Raw genomic sequence first — 14048 nt, forward strand, 5'->3', positions numbered from 1 at the left:
GGTGTTCAAGGTGTCTTTGGTCTAGAATTTCCTTCTTATGGGGCGTGTTCAAACCGACTGCCTGTTTATCATTCAGCCTCAGGCACCGCCTTACGTGCTCTTGTCCGATGTGTAATCTGAGCTTCCTTCTAGAATCATGGTGGCCAAAAGCAAGACCATGTATAGATTAAAAACTTCACCCTCTCCGTTTGCATGCACGCTACTATTATAAGAGAGGCCAGTTTTCAAACTTTCATACCGTTAGCTTGCTGGGAAAAAGAAGAACACAAAGGCTGGTACAAGTTTCAAAAGGCGCCCCTGGATACATTATTGATTGACTTGCAAACAACGGGAGACCGGAATGTCGAATCGAATTCAAATAGACAAAAGAATTCGGGCTTTTGCAGCTGGTAGATTAGAGAAACGGTGGAAATTGAGAGAGGAAGACCAGGGAGATAGACAAGAATGTAAATCGGTCGTCATGCATGCAACGCTGCTCAGGCTGCTGCTCTGCTGACAAATTGAAAACATAATCAGTAAGGTTTTTAGTGTGTGGGTTGTCCCGAGCGTCGTGTTTTAAAACGCGTATGGTTCGGATGAAATATATCATCAGGGCTGCTGCTGATGTTGGTGTAGAGGCGAAGGACTGAGCACCGAAGCTGGATCGGAGAGAAGATGGTGGTGGTGGTGGTGCTGCTGCATATCATGAGGCGGCGGAGGAGGCGGAGCAGCAGCGCCACCACCAGCACCACTACCTGGACCGGGTGGAACGTTGGCACCACCAATAGATGAGGAGGAGGGACTGCCGAGAGACGACCTCTTTCCAAACGTATGCTTGTTGTTGTGCATCCACACCTTGAGGACGTGCCGCTTGACCCCGACCTCGGCACAAAAGTGCTGCACCGCCGCCTCGTCATGCTTCTGGATCCTCCACCCCACCTTCTCCGCAAACATGTACATCTTCTCCTTCTGGTCCATGCTGAACTTGGTCCGGAACCGCTTCTTCATGCTCAGTGGCGACATGTCGTGGTGATCGCCCTCGCCCCGGCTGCTCAGCGCCAACAGGCTCATGGGGGCGTTGCCTGTTCGTGGCCCCAGCGACGCCGCCGAGGATGCTGCAAGCGGCAAGGCGGAAGCAGTAGCAGCAGCAGTATTGCAAGTGGTCTGTAGTGCGCTTGGAGTGTGGCCACCACCTTGCTGCTGCTGCTGCTGCTGGAGAACACCAGCAGCGATGGCGGCGGCCTTGCGGTTGCGTTCTCTCCTGTTCATGTGGCAAATGTCGCAGACGAGGGGCTCGCCTTCCACCTCGCGCTTGTGGAAGTTGCGGTGGCAGTCGCAAGCGGCGCACTTGAGAGCCTCCATGGTGCCTTCCTCGCCGCAGGGCATGAATTCGCCGCACCCGTCCAGCGCATGGCCGCCGATGCTGGCCGCGTGGTTCTTGAGACACTCGCGGTAGTGTACCGTCTTGGATTTGGCGCCGCCGGCGCCGCCGCTGCTCTTCCCAGGCGGCACCATCACCAAGCTGCCGATTTGCTGCTTGCCATCGTCTCCTTCTCCTCCTGGCATCCCGTTTGTGGGAGTGCTTGCGAGCCTTCCCACCAGCCTGTCGTGGAGAGGTGGAGGAGGAGGCTGTGGTTCCTGACCTGGCGGCGCTGCTGCAAATGCAAGAGCGTCACCTCCAGACTCGGCCTTGAAACTGTCGGGCTGCATCGATGCTAGAATCCGCGAGCCACCCAGGAGCATGAACACTGCTCGACAGAGAAAGAGCGAGCGTTGTTGTGGCCGCGCCGCCCGTGGCGAAGCTAGTTAGGAGAGCTTACTCCTCCCTCGGACTGGAAGCAGCATATATAGCGCATCTGTGTGTGGTTGTGTGTAGAATTCCGCACCGCTATTTTCTTCAGCTGCCGCTACCGCATTTACCCGGTGACGAGCCCTGCCTCTTCTTCTTGCAGCCGCCACCACGACGTTGGAGATCTGCTTGGTTCATCACCACCACCCTCTCGGATCCGGATTGGCGGCTGCTGCTGCTGAAACACCACGATTCCTCCGTCGCCGCTGCTGCTGCTCCAACACCACACTGGATGCCTGCTCCATAAAAACCCCATTCATGAATCAGTTAGTGCCCGGCTTTCTAAAGAAATCTCCCTCTCTCTTCTCTTCCTCGAGCCCTCTAGAGCTCTCCCTCTCTTCTCTTCTAACGCGTTGATCCTCTTGACACATTCTTATACTTGGAGGAAAAGGAAGGAAAACTACAACAGGAAACTGTGGCCGGGGTAAAAGGAAGAACCTTTTGCTTCTACCTAAGCTAATGAACATATTGATCGATCATCATCATCAAGAGATTCATGGGAAGCGTGATCAAGGAGAAGTTACCGACCTAGTAGCAATGCAGCAGCCGTAGCAGCAACAGCGGTCGAGAGGAAGATAGAGAGCGAGAAAGAGATGGATGAAGCAGCTGCTTCGAGAGAAAGAGAGAGAGATGGGGAGGATGATTTCAAGAGAGATTAGAGCTGGAGATGAGAGGCGAAGAGGAAAAGAAGTGATTTGAGGATGAAGACAGCCTGCTGCTGGCCATGGGCTGCTGCTGATGCAACAACAACAATGACCACTCCTCGTTGTTTCGTCGGAGCACAAATCCAAAAGATGCTTCTTTTGTTCCCGTGTGTCAAAGATAAAAAGGAAAAAGAAAGAAAACATAAACCAAGCTTTTTTACCGCGCCATGTGTACATTCATCGGACAGCCGAGTTGCTCGCTTCAAGCATTGCCATGAGAGAGAGAGAAAAAAAAGAGGAAAAGAAAGCAAGCAGACGAAATGATCCCTCCTCCTGACTCACGGGAGAGAGAAACACTGGTAGTAGTACCACAGACATTTAAACAAGTTTACTTAGCTGCGTCAAAACCATAATTGGTTGCCATGATAAAGCCATGGCAAGCAAGCTCCATACCATGGGTGTCCGGAGCTCGATTCCAACTCGCCTCCCCACCAAAAAATACCGTTAGCATGGAAATCACTCCCTGCATTTTCTATACAGTTTGGCATTATTGTTCTGGCTTCATGTCGAGCTCGTTTAGTTGCAACATAACGTACTCAAACCGCAAAAACAACCCTTGGCTGGCTTGGTGTGTGAGGCCCGTCAAAGATTAAAGAGAGTCAACTCCTGGAGATGGTATACACAGTATGTAACGCGTCGAGCTCTTTGATTTTTTGTTGTAAAAGAAGAAACTTGTGGAAGAATTACATGTAGTTGTAGTAGTAAGAGAAAGGAGTCGGGCTTTTAGTCCGTCCGTGGGCGCGCGTACAACGTTCCTCTCGTGGGTCCCGGGCGCCCCGTGAGCTTCTGCCAAGCCAAAGCCACCCCACCACCAGCTTTGCATTTGCATTTACATTTGTCAAAGAGCAAAACAAGCACAAAATCACAACACTGATCAATCATGGCATTCATGAATGGAACTTCGCTCTTTTGCTGTTATAAAAAGTTGGTGGCCTATTTAATGAGGGGCTTGACATGCCATGGCATGGTATATACAAGTTACAGAGCATGGATTCCAGCAGCTAGTGGTCCATTCCATTCCAGAAAGAGTGAAGAAAGGATCACAGGGTCTCCTCCTCTCAACTTGTGCTGAACATTTTCTTAAATGCTGGGTGAGTAAGCCTGTGAGTAAGTGAGTGATCTGCACGATTCAGGAGGCAGCAGCAGCAGCAAGCAGGGCAGCAGCAGCACTTTTGCTTCTTTGCTGATTTGATTTGAAATGATGATGATGGAGTGACACCATATATATATATATATATATACACATATATGTATATATACTAGTAGCCATGGAGGAAGTGCTTGTTTGTGGACCCCTCTTCCTGAATCACTGCCCGTCCCGTTTCTATCATCACTCGTTGGAAGCAAAAGCATTTGAATTGAAGCGAGAGTCTATGTGTATGTGTGTGTCATTCCACTGAGAGCAGCTGCCCTTTATAAGTTTTTGGGGAGACTTGCTGGGGACTTGCTTTCTGCCGCTGCTGCTGCTGCTGTTGCTGGGCTGCTGAGCACTGCTGATGCTGTGTTGGCGGTGTCGGTGTCTGTATGTGTGCTGTGCGGTGTGGTTTGTTGTTGCTATGCTTTCATAAATCACGGGTAAGAAAACAAACAAGCAATCCGCCCCTGCAACAACTGCTGCAACAGCAACAGCTGCTCCTCCTCTATGTAAAGTGCACCTCTATTACAGCTCCTCTTTACATTCCAACCAAAGAGTGGAGAAAAGAGTGTATAATTGTATGCATGGCACTGCATGACAGGCATCACACCATACAAACAAACAAACCATCGATTTATCTCATCACGGGGTCCTCTCGCCTAGTAATTACCCATGATCCACTACAAACAACGACACAAACAAGAGCAAGATATCATCTTCTAAGCCAAGCTTTAAATTAATTTAGTCCACCTTCGTCTGTCTTCTCTCTCTCCGCTTGTTTGACCGCATTTACTAGTGTTCCTGGTGTCTGTGAGCTAGTGTCTGCGAGCGACTTCACTTTATAAATTTTTTTCTAGAACCCAGCAAGGTACATAGAATATTCTGGCTCTTGAGGCCAGTGCCAAGGATGGATCATGGATGGATGGAGGGAGCTCTTAGAAACTGTACAGTAACCAAGTAGCCGAGAAGGAATGATATGATGACCCACAAGAACTCAAGCGTGGTGTGTTGGCCACTGGCTAGCTAGCTAGGCTAGCTAACTTATTCTTTAAACTTGAAAGTGGAAATGGATCGATCGAGATGGATGCATGGATGAGTGGATGGATGGATGAATGGATCGAGAGAGATCGATGGCTGCAAGATCCAAGCAAGTGAGCTATACATAAGCTACGCGTACAAACAAACCACCAAAAACGATCAAAGCGTATTGCACGCGACCTGGTGTTATGACAGACGTGGTGGTACCGTCAGGACGCCGTATGGCTCGACCGATAAGTACCGGACGGACGGAGGAGACTGAGCAAGCACAGGCAGCCCCCGGCGCGTGAGGCCGGACGGACTACGACACTCGTCGATTCGGTCCGTGAGACAAGCTCCCTCCCAAAAAGCATTTGTATTTACCTTTCTTTCCTTGGTGAGCATGGCGCACTAGGATCATTGCTATTGCCTCCGTGACCGCCGGTCGTATGGATCGATCCAGCATTTGTCGTCCTTCACAGCTGCCGTCCACCTCTTCTTGAACAGCCTCATTTCAGCCTGGGCACGCCTCCTTATCTGAAACAAGCAAACGCCCCGAGTAAGTGGCGGAAAGGTAGGCAAGACAAAAAATTTCTTGCACTGCTGCACAGACTCACCTCCTTTCTTGCGTCAACTCCCGACCCAGCAGCCGGCTGCACGACGAAGTACCACGGTCAGCTACAAAAGCAGCAGCGATTCTAAAAAGGGAGCGGGCGGGCGACTTACCGGAGGAGTATGGTCGTCGGCGGAGCTCTGCATGAATCAGGTGAGGTTAGAGAGACTTTAATATCAGATTCTGACCTTTTTTATGGGGATGACTCCACCACCGAGCGATGGAATGCCGCGGTGTATGAGATACTGAGTGTCGACAACGCCAACATTCCTAGTTGGATCGCCCTGGAAAACGCTCTTGAGAATCACAAACAAGCACATTTACTGCGACAGACCTCCGCACAGTAGCCGAGCTTCATATCCATGCCCCATCCATGAACGAGGTCGTTCTAGAGCAGCACAACATTTTTCGGAATCAAAATTACTCTCTGGTCCCCCACGAAATTAAATGGCCAGCTGAGGTACCTGAATGAGATGCCAGGCACATCGCCATGCAGAACGACTAAACACGGGAGCCATCATCTCCACCCACCTACATAAACAGCGGACGAATAAAGAAAGTTTATACCAGCAGCCCCCTTACAACGCCAGTACCCTGTACATGGAGGTTGTGTACTGTTGTTGCCACAATACTCTCTTCCCCGATTCATGTAGATCCTCCTGGAAACAAGTGAGAAGGCGTGAGTTTTCCAAACACCAAGTCCCTGTCCAATACTCACCGGTGGACCCTCGTCTTCTTGTTCCGGACAGTGATTCGGTGATGGACTTCGGACGAGAGGGATGGATCCAAGGCCGGTTGAGATATCTGCAGCCCTTCTTTCCTCACGATTTCGAGGTATCTGGAAGCAAACAAACTCATCACTTGTCTTGAAATCCAAAAGCGAATAATAATCTAGCGAGAAACCTGTCTGCTCGGAAGTGATCTACTCCGAGGTCTTCATCCCACACAAAAATAAACTCGTACGCCGAAACAACATCTGGATGCATGAACCGTTTGGCAAACCACCTGAGCCAAGCAGCACACAAAAACGTATTCAAAACAAGAAAGAGTGACTGTGAGCGACAATTGCAAACGAACCACTTTGTCTGGTTGATGGCCACAATATGGATGGCACTGCCGAACCAGGGAAGATCGCTCCAACGATCTACGACACCGTCGTAATGGAACAGCATTATCGTGAAGTTCGTCACCGGAAACTAGAATTCCAAAATAAAAGGTATGGTTTGCTTTGAGCATAAGAAACCAAGCAACGTACTTTTCGAGCGATTTGATCCACGCCTCGTTTCTGCTGGATTCCAGCTGCGATTGCTAACAAGCTTTTTTGCAAGGCCTAGACAGTCACAAAAAAGAAAGGTACAGTGTTTCATAAAGCAATAGCTTGCTACCTTTTTCTTGGACGATCTCCACAGTGGTTTTAGTTCCATGTCCGACGCTGCCTCTACAATTCCGCGTGGTAGCGCCTCGCTCCCTCGCGGACATCTCTTGCTCTGTAAGGTAAGGCACGCTACAGCGGACTGAGAATAAAGGAAAATGTTTGATACGTACTCGGCATGCGATCGAGCTGGAGACAAACATGAGCGTGGAGCCATCCCAAATGCCATTGATCTGTAGCCAAAAAGATAAGCAAAAACGCGATTTGATCGACGATCAGAGCTTTGCTTACGTTGGTGTATTGGTCGCTGACGAGCAAACTACAGAGAAAGAGTGTGATCATGACGAAGGAAACAGTGACCAAGACCGTTCTCGGCTTCCATACTCTGGCGATGGACTTGGCGCAAGCATCCGGCTCGACCTTCTGGCGATCGATCAATCCAAATGCGAGCACATCAGCGATCCGCTAAGAAAAGAAAAAAGAAAGAAAGTATAGGTCTTGCCATTGCCGCGCCTGGATCGCTCCCCGGATGGATCTAGCAGCAAGAATCCAACGATTAGGGGTCGCGAAAGAGGAGCACACACCACTGTTGCTGGGCGGTGACCTATCAAGAAGAAAGAAGAAAGAGGAATAAAAAAAAAAGAAGCTCCGCCTACTTCAAGACCACCCCCTCACGGCACTTGATCGTCCGTGTCATACACACATACACACATTTTTGCTTTCTTTCTCTCTTCTCTCTCCTTTCTGCTGGCCCGCCCTGCCACGCTGGACGCCAGCTCGGACGCCTAACTTGGGCGCGCTGACTGGATTTTCTTGGAATCGCGATCTAGCTCAAGTGGAGAGAGATGGGCAATGTCGTGTGATTCGTGGGCGAGCCGCGATGGAAGGCAGCGGCGACAGTGGCAGATCTTGGATGGTGCGGGGTGTGCTGGTATTGGGAGGGGTGGCGGCGGCAGCTATGGCGTGGCGGCGAGGAATGTGGTGGCGGAGCCGGTCGCGCGTCGTTGGGATCATTCCCGCGCGCTATGCTTCCTCGCGCTTCCAAGGCAAGCCCTTGGCTCTCATACTTGGCAAGCCCATGATCCAGGTGAGAGCCTTTAGTTAGATGGATTTGATCTCATGGTGCGTGGGGTGATAGAGGACGTGGGAACAAGCCAGGCTCGCGAAGACTCTCGACGCTCTAGGTAGGCAGAAGAGAAACAATGCTTGCAATGCAATTTACTTCTCCTCTCGTGTCCATAGTTGTGGCCACCGACGACGAAAGGATTCGACAATGCTGCGAGGAATTTGGCGCGGAGGTTGTCATGACATCGGAGAAGTGTCCCAACGGTAAGCCGAGGTCTTCCTTTTGGGTTTGAGGGGATTGAGCAGTGAACCTTAGGAACCGAGCGCTGCAACGAGGCTGTCAAGAGGCTCAAGCGCAAGTTCGACATCGTCGTCAACATCCAAGGTGATGAGCCCCTTATCGATCCGGATATCATCGACGGGGTGGTGATGGCGTTAAAGGTAGACGCAAAAGAGATGCTTTTTCTTTGAATTCAAGGCATTGAACAGGCTTCGCCGGATGCCATGTGTAGCACCGCAGTCACGTCGTTAAAGCCTCAGGATGCCTCGGACACGAACAGGGTCAAGTGCATTGTGGACAAGCAAGGCTATGCCATATATTTCTCGCGAGGTTTGCTACCTTTCAACAAGTATGGAAGAGAGCAAGGATCCTCTACGTCGTCCTCACCTTTTCGTCTTCTCTGTTTCACAGGAAAGGAGTGGCCAACGACAAGTTTCCTTACTTACTACACCTTGGCATCCAGGTAGCTCTCTCGGTGATGCTGTACTTCGGCGATCTGAATTTCTGTCTGTCTTGCATGACAGTGCTATGACGCACACTTTTTGTCCATGTATCCCCTGATTGCGCCAACCGCTCTTCAGCTGGAAGAGGATTTGGAGCAGCTCAAAGTCATTGAGAATGGCTATAAAATCAAGGTTCGTTTGCTTCCTGTGCTTGTCTCTAGCGGCGCTTCTGTTTCCTTCCTGCAGGTGATCAACGTGGATCACGATGCACACGGTGTGGATTCCCCTGGCGACATCGCCAGCATTGAGTCTCTAATGCGGGGGAGGAACATCGCCTAAAGAGAAGCGATAAAGATTTAGATGACAAACAAAGGTAGCTCTCTCTTTTCCCTGTCCTGTCGTGCGTAATATTTTCTCGCAGGGCAGCCAGCCATCGCCATCCAGGTCAAGCGTGAAAATGACACCAAACGCTTGTGTGCTTGGACAAGACAAGTTATTGTAGAGCCAACCAGCCAGCAAAAGTCGTTTGTCCGGCGAGGATATCGCAGCAGCAGCATTGCAAGTCGGCGCGCGGGGGAAGAGAAAAGAAAAGAATGATCTGATCCCGGCGTCAGACGATTCATAAGCCTCTTTGTACTTGCGCAGGCAGCCGAGCAATCCTCTCTTGCTATTCTCCACGGCTCGCTGCGACTTTGTGGTGACATGAACCTTTGGCGACGCGCCAGCCAGGCAGCGGCCAGCATACAGGCACACAGTGATAGCAAAGCAGCATGCAGGGATTTTATTCGTCCTCCGCTTTCTCGTCGCTCCCTCCATCTTCTCAGATGATGCAGCGCCACTGGCCGTGGACGACGAATGTACCGCAAGGACTCTTGAATGCAATGGAGCAGTGGCCCGTGAGGTGATGAGGAGTTGATGGCGATTTATCTGAGCGAGGCGGCCAGCAGCACTCGCTCGCATTTTACGAGCATTTTTATCTCTCGGACTTCCCTGTGACTTGTGGCTGGCTGGCTGGCTGTGGCTGGCTGCCTCAAACTGGTAGTCAGATAAGATTTTGATCTGTGAGTGAGTGACAGCCAGCTATGTCTGTCTACAAACACGGTGATGCGTGTTGATCCAATCACTTCTCCCATTCATTTCTCTTTCTCCTTGTCCGGTAGTTGTCTAGCAACAAGCACTAGCGAGCAAAGCATCTGCATTTGCTACTGGGCGGACCGGACGCCACAACTCACGGGTGAGTAGGGCTAGCGGCGAGCTTGGCAAAGGAACTAGAACACAGGAATGGTGGCCGGGACGAAGAACAAGAGTCGCGAGAGGAAGATGGTGGCACTGGGCTTAGTTCTAGAATCGGTGATGTTGCTCAGCATCGCCACGTCGTGCGCCGCCAAGACAGCCGCAGTGGACATCCAGGCGCTGCAGCAGATCAAGTCGTCCATCGACCCATCCACGCTGCATTCCTCGTCGTGCCTGGGCAGCTGGGACTTCTCGCACGATCCCTGCGACGCTACCTCCTCCACATCCTTCGTCTGCGGCATCCGCTGCGACGAGGAACTGCAAGAGGAGGGCGCCTCGACCCGGCCTCCAAGGCGAGTGACGAGCATCGTGCTCGACGGCTATGGCTACCGCGGCTTCCTCTCGCCCTTCGTCGGCAACCTCTCTGCATTGCAGGCGCTGGACGTGTCCGGGAATGCTCTATCCGGGGCGCTGCCGGCGTCGCTGGGGAAGCTGGCACGCCTCCGCCGCCTGGACGTGAGCGGCAACGCCTTCTCGGGTGGCATCCCGGAGTCACTGGGCGAGCTACGCTCCCTCGAGCACCTGGGCCTGGCGCGCAATGCGCTGTCCGGCACCATCCCGGCCTCGCTCTCCCGCCTCTCGTCCCTGCGCCGTCTCGACCTCTACTCCAATCTCCTGTCGGGCGAGCTCCCCATCGCCATGCCCGCCATGTCCAGCCTCTTGTACCTCGACGCCAGCAGCAACAGGATCACGGGGCCGTTCCCGGGCCGCTTGCCGCCGTCGCTCGTCCGCCTCTCCCTCCGCGACAACCGCCTGTCGGGACAGCTGCCCTCCAACTTGGGCGACATGGCGGCCCTCGAGGTGCTGGACGTGAGCCGCAACGCGCTGTGGGGCGCCCTCCCCGACTCCATCTTCCTCCATCCCTCGCTCCAGCAGGTGAATGTGGCGGGCAACGCGTTCCAGTGGATCCAGACGCCCGGCCTGGCGGCGATGCCGCTGGTGGTGCTGGGCAGCAAGATGGTGGCGCTGGATGCCAGCCACAACAGGCTGCGCGGGCCGCTGCCGCCATTTCTGGCGGAGCTGCCGCGCCTGTCGTCGCTATCGCTCACTGGCAACATGCTGGGCGGCACCATCCCGCTCCAGTACGCGATCAAGGCGGTGGAGTCGGCGGTGGGGATCCAGCCACTGCGGCGGCTCTTCCTGGATGGGAATTTGCTGGTGGGGGCACTCCCGTTTCCCTTCCTCACCTGGTCGCCCTCCGCCACCCTCATCTCCGCAAGCTTTGCTAACAATTGTCTCCATAGCTGCCCACCAAGCCTCCCCTTCTGTGGAGCTCAAAGGCCGGCCACCCAATGTAGCTAGAGCTAGTAGTATACTTTTTTACGTCTTCCAAGTTACCACCACCACGACCACCACCGCCACCACCGCCACCGCGCCACCACCGTCGCCGCCACCGTGGATGTTGTAATTTTTCTAGCAGGAATCGAACACCTCTCCTGTATCGCGGCTACCTACGATATAGCGTAGTCTGTCGGTGGTGGACGTCCGTCGCGCGCGGAGAGATCCATTCATGGCGCTCGCATCACCTGCATTGGCGCTTCCCCTGTTGTTGCTCGCTTCTTCGTTGGCGCTGCTGAGAGTTCGCTCGGACGGTAAGTTCTTCCTGCCAAGCTCTAGATCTGCTCGCTACTTCTTGCAATACGCCCTCTTTCTATCGCTAGAATGGCTCAAACTTGGTCTCATGCCTCCTGGATGATATGGATGATCGCGCAATGCGCAGATGCGGTGGAGAGCCAGCTTCTCAACGACATCAACATGTACCGGAGCAACCTGGGGGCGCCTCTCCTGTCGCCCAACCCGGGAGCTTCGTGTCTGGCGGACAAGTTGGCTGACCACTTCCAGCACATGCCATGCGACAACGTAACCGAGGCACAGACATCCCCTGGCCTCACGCCCGATTTCCCCGACTACCCCTCCATGCTCGCCGAGTGCCGCCTCGACCTCGCCAACACCACCGGTGGTCAGGTCCTCGTCGACTGCATCCCCGCCTCCTCCGACGCTGCCGGCACGGCCTTCCAAAACCTTACGCGCTCGCAAGAGTACCAGAGGTTCATCAACTCGTCCGACTTTTCCTCCATTGGAATCGGCAACGAAGACGCCTGGTTCGTTCTGGTTCTGGGAACCAAGGCTAGCAACGCCAATTTCAACCAGTCACAGGCATCGGCGGCGGCAGCAGGAGCACAGCTACTGTCGCTCGTGCCGATTATCGTCGTGGTTGGGGCAGCTCTCCTGTCTCTCTCGTGATTGGAATACACTCGTCCATTCCAATCTTGTTATTGTAATCTAAGCTATAGAGCGAGCGTAGAAGACGGTTAGTGATTTTGGTGATGACGAAAGAACGAACCTGTTTAGCTTTTAGTGTTGTTTGGTGATCCATCGCCACCTTTCTCAGTGTGGTGGAACATCTTTGTCTGCCGTGTGTTTGTTTATACCTGCCGGAATAGATCGATGTGGTTTGCTTATATCAGCTGCCAGAGACGCTGATGTGGTTGTTGCTGTTGTCTTTGCTGCTGGTGGTGCTAGATTTAATCTTCTTGTGGGGCACTCCAAGCCCTGTAGTAGCTGTGGCTGATGGCGGAGTCGTCGCACAAGCAGCAATGGCCAGAGCTGTCTCAACCGCGCTCATGTTGTTGCTGTTAGTGTTGGTGTTATTGTTGGTGGCGGTGTAGCTTTGTCTCTGTTGTTGGTGATGATCCTCCGCCACCATCAACTTGGACCGGGTGCCATAGAAGCTCTCGAGCAGATCAATCACCCGGGTGTCAAACAAGGCAGGCAGCTTGTTTTGCTTCTTCTGCTCCTTGGTGAGGCATGTGTAGGGAGTTGCCTTGACGCTGCGGTGCCATTCTTTGATCGTCTTGAAGTCGGACAGCAGATTGTCCCACTTCCCCCTGCACTGGTCCAGGTCCCGGTCCATGATCCCATTCTCCCGCAGAAACTCCACCACCTTGACCCATTTGTCCACCGCGCTCTCGAACTTGCTGCTCTTGCTGCTCTCGGTCCTCTCCCACTCGTCCTTTTTGGCTTGCACCAGCAGCAGCACCTCGTGAATGTTCCAGTTCCTCGATCGCTTGCGCTTCTCGGCTGCTGCAAACAACGGTGTAAGCACCACAAGCCAAATCCTCAACAGCTCACCTCCACAGCTTATTTACGTGTTCATGAGTGACTAGGGAGAGAGTTTCACTACTTAACGCTACTAAAATGTTGCCAGTCTAGCAGTGGTAGAATTTCTAGCAAGTATTTTAGAGCCGCTGCAAGCAGCAAGCCCAAAGCAAGAGCTGTCAAGACCTTGCCAATGTACTCACTTGAGAATTCTGGCTTGGAGCCTCGGGGAACTTTGCCTCCGGGATAAAACTCGGCAATCAAGTCGTGCATCTGTTGGTAGCAGCTTAAGTGCGCAAGTTAAGAAGCCAAAGGGAAAACGAAGAAGTTTGGACTTACTTTGGCATGTTGCTGGACAGGATTGTCATCGAGTGCGCTTTTAGTGTCTTGAGCGGCATCTATCTCCTTGTGCCCTGGATCTATTCGAGCTTGTTAATTTTGTCAAGGAAGGAGCGGTAACTGACCTTGGACAAGTTTTAGTTTCCAGTTATCGCCATAGACAACGAGCTCCGCGTCGGGGCCAAACTCCACGGGCTCTTCGTTCTCCTTGAACGCCGCAATGCAAAGGATGTGGTGCGCAGCTTCGCCTAGCTTGCTTCGAATTCGCCGCACGGCAAATCCCGCCTTGGTCCCAGCAGCAAATCGCCATGTCTGCCCGTTTGACCCAAACACCTCGACGTACTGCCAATGCCAAGCAAACGGCGATGATTTGATGAATATGGAGAGATGATTACCGCCGGCGATCCTGTTCCGGATGAAGTGGTGGTGTGCTCGGGCATCCCTTGGTGTTCTAAGACGGACACAAAAATTTGCTACCTGGTTGCTTGGGGGCCCTAAAAAGGAGTAAAAGGAGTTAGACGAATATTCTAGCCTTTAACCGCGCTGATATACTTTGACCCGTCAACCATGAGCCCTAAGAGTGTAAGGAATGGGATGGCCTGCGTTACCGTGAAGTCTGTCGATGGCAGGGTTGTGGGCGAGGAAAGATTCAATCCGCAAGAGCCAAGGAAGGTGGTGCTTAATTATCTCCAGGTCTATGAGTCTGGATGTCTGTGGAGGCCGGCAAATACATCTACGAACTAGGTGAATGTGAAAGCATCGATTTGAGTGGCTATGGTTTCTGTGACAATAGCTCGTCAGTGTGTTTATGATGCGGCTGGTTTCTGTTGATAAGTGTTCGAAGGGAATTTCTTTGGTTA

At 52.6% G+C, this 14048-nt stretch overlaps 7 protein-coding genes across 10 annotated transcripts; 3 read left to right on the forward strand and 4 right to left on the reverse strand.

The window, feature by feature from the left end:
• Positions 1–282: 282 nt before the first annotated feature.
• On the reverse strand, positions 283–2719 carry LOC112350743 (zinc-finger homeodomain protein 1-like). Its single transcript, XM_024687513.1, has 2 exons — positions 2357–2719; positions 283–2064 (listed from the first exon to the last, which is right to left on the reverse strand). The coding sequence occupies exon 2, from the start codon at positions 1720–1722 to the stop codon at positions 589–591; it is 1134 nt and encodes a 377-aa protein (XP_024543281.1). The 5' UTR covers positions 1723–2064; positions 2357–2719; the 3' UTR covers positions 283–588.
• Positions 2720–4859: 2140 nt separating this feature from the next.
• LOC9661890 lies at positions 4860–7340 on the reverse strand. The gene is made up of 16 exons (XM_024687512.1): positions 7326–7340; positions 7172–7273; positions 6961–7092; positions 6843–6902; positions 6683–6784; positions 6553–6627; positions 6375–6493; positions 6201–6302; positions 6016–6135; positions 5891–5956; positions 5762–5828; positions 5632–5685; positions 5486–5581; positions 5411–5437; positions 5302–5337; positions 4860–5221 (listed from the first exon to the last, which is right to left on the reverse strand). The coding sequence occupies exons 2-16, from the start codon at positions 7172–7174 to the stop codon at positions 5108–5110; spliced, it is 1173 nt and encodes a 390-aa protein (XP_024543280.1). The 5' UTR covers positions 7175–7273; positions 7326–7340; the 3' UTR covers positions 4860–5107.
• Positions 7341–7416: 76 nt separating this feature from the next.
• On the forward strand, positions 7417–9577 carry LOC9661891 (3-deoxy-manno-octulosonate cytidylyltransferase, mitochondrial). Of its 2 annotated transcripts, none has more exons than XM_002982542.2 (9): positions 7417–7756; positions 7808–7853; positions 7912–7998; positions 8051–8175; positions 8224–8363; positions 8426–8477; positions 8539–8649; positions 8704–8830; positions 8879–9577. In XM_002982542.2, the coding sequence occupies exons 1-8, from the start codon at positions 7550–7552 to the stop codon at positions 8794–8796; spliced, it is 861 nt and encodes a 286-aa protein (XP_002982588.2). In that variant the 5' UTR covers positions 7417–7549; the 3' UTR covers positions 8797–8830; positions 8879–9577. The 2 variants fall into 2 exon arrangements, with proteins under 2 accessions (XP_002982588.2, XP_024543282.1); XM_024687514.1 differs by having other exon boundaries at positions 8884–9577.
• Positions 9578–9731: 154 nt separating this feature from the next.
• Positions 9732–11191, forward strand: LOC9661447 (LRR receptor-like serine/threonine-protein kinase EFR). The gene has a single exon (XM_002982543.2). It carries the CDS (start codon positions 9739–9741, stop codon positions 11050–11052), a length of 1314 nt encoding a protein of 437 aa, XP_002982589.2. The 5' UTR covers positions 9732–9738; the 3' UTR covers positions 11053–11191.
• On the forward strand, positions 11169–12086 carry LOC9661448 (uncharacterized GPI-anchored protein At3g06035). Its single transcript, XM_002982544.2, has 2 exons — positions 11169–11342; positions 11471–12086. The coding sequence occupies exons 1-2, from the start codon at positions 11261–11263 to the stop codon at positions 11992–11994; spliced, it is 606 nt and encodes a 201-aa protein (XP_002982590.2). The 5' UTR covers positions 11169–11260; the 3' UTR covers positions 11995–12086.
• On the reverse strand, positions 12070–13670 carry LOC9661449. Of its 3 annotated transcripts, none has more exons than XM_024687517.1 (5): positions 13584–13670; positions 13314–13530; positions 13189–13262; positions 12883–13122; positions 12070–12834 (listed from the first exon to the last, which is right to left on the reverse strand). In XM_024687517.1, exons 1-4 carry the CDS (start codon positions 13626–13628, stop codon positions 12931–12933), a joined length of 528 nt encoding a protein of 175 aa, XP_024543285.1. In that variant the 5' UTR covers positions 13629–13670; the 3' UTR covers positions 12070–12834; positions 12883–12930. The 3 variants fall into 3 exon arrangements, with proteins under 3 accessions (XP_024543285.1, XP_024543284.1, XP_024543283.1); XM_024687516.1 differs by having other exon boundaries at positions 12070–12831; positions 13189–13268; XM_024687515.1 differs by having other exon boundaries at positions 13189–13268.
• On the reverse strand, positions 12215–12907 carry LOC112350817 (trihelix transcription factor ASR3-like). Its single transcript, XM_024687696.1, has 2 exons — positions 12900–12907; positions 12215–12869 (listed from the first exon to the last, which is right to left on the reverse strand). Exons 1-2 carry the CDS (start codon positions 12905–12907, stop codon positions 12215–12217), a joined length of 663 nt encoding a protein of 220 aa, XP_024543464.1.
• Positions 13671–14048: the final 378 nt, after the last annotated feature.

Source organism: Selaginella moellendorffii, unplaced genomic scaffold, assembly GCF_000143415.4.
Source record: "Selaginella moellendorffii unplaced genomic scaffold, v1.0 SELMOscaffold_54, whole genome shotgun sequence".
NCBI lineage: Eukaryota > Viridiplantae > Streptophyta > Lycopodiopsida > Selaginellales > Selaginellaceae > Selaginella > Selaginella moellendorffii.

What these genes read in the sequence shown, in the direction of transcription:
- LOC9661448 (XM_002982544.2), top strand. Translation starts at nt 11,261, where the DNA reads ATGGCGCTCGCATCACCTGCATTGGCGCTTCCCCTGTTGTTGCTCGCT. An exon ending in GCTGAGAGTTCGCTCGGACG is followed by an intron (nt 11,343 to 11,470) that starts GTAAGTTCTTCC and finishes CGCAATGCGCAG; the next exon opens with ATGCGGTGGAGAGCCAGCTT.
- LOC9661449 (XM_024687516.1), bottom strand. Translation starts at nt 13,628, where the DNA reads ATGCCCGAGCACACCACCACTTCATCCGGAACAGGATCGCCGGCG. An exon ending in GAAACTAAAACTTGTCCAAG is followed by an intron (nt 13,269 to 13,313) that starts GTCAGTTACCGC and finishes AAGCTCGAATAG; the next exon opens with ATCCAGGGCACAAGGAGATA. An exon ending in CTGTCCAGCAACATGCCAAA is followed by an intron (nt 13,123 to 13,188) that starts GTAAGTCCAAAC and finishes TGCTACCAACAG; the next exon opens with ATGCACGACTTGATTGCCGA.
- LOC9661890 (XM_024687512.1), bottom strand. An exon ending in AAGAAGACGAGGGTCCACCG is followed by an intron (nt 5,957 to 6,015) that starts GTGAGTATTGGA and finishes ACTTGTTTCCAG; the next exon opens with GAGGATCTACATGAATCGGG. An exon ending in GTGCCTGGCATCTCATTCAG is followed by an intron (nt 5,686 to 5,761) that starts GTACCTCAGCTG and finishes GTGCTGCTCTAG; the next exon opens with AACGACCTCGTTCATGGATG.
- LOC112350743 (XM_024687513.1), bottom strand. Translation starts at nt 1,722, where the DNA reads ATGCTCCTGGGTGGCTCGCGGATTCTAGCATCGATGCAGCCCGACAGT.
- LOC9661447 (XM_002982543.2), top strand. Translation starts at nt 9,739, where the DNA reads ATGGTGGCCGGGACGAAGAACAAGAGTCGCGAGAGGAAGATGGTGGCA.
- LOC9661891 (XM_002982542.2), top strand. Translation starts at nt 7,550, where the DNA reads ATGGAAGGCAGCGGCGACAGTGGCAGATCTTGGATGGTGCGGGGTGTG. An exon ending in TTGGCAAGCCCATGATCCAG is followed by an intron (nt 7,757 to 7,807) that starts GTGAGAGCCTTT and finishes GTGGGGTGATAG; the next exon opens with AGGACGTGGGAACAAGCCAG. An exon ending in GGTTTGCTACCTTTCAACAA is followed by an intron (nt 8,364 to 8,425) that starts GTATGGAAGAGA and finishes TCTGTTTCACAG; the next exon opens with GAAAGGAGTGGCCAACGACA.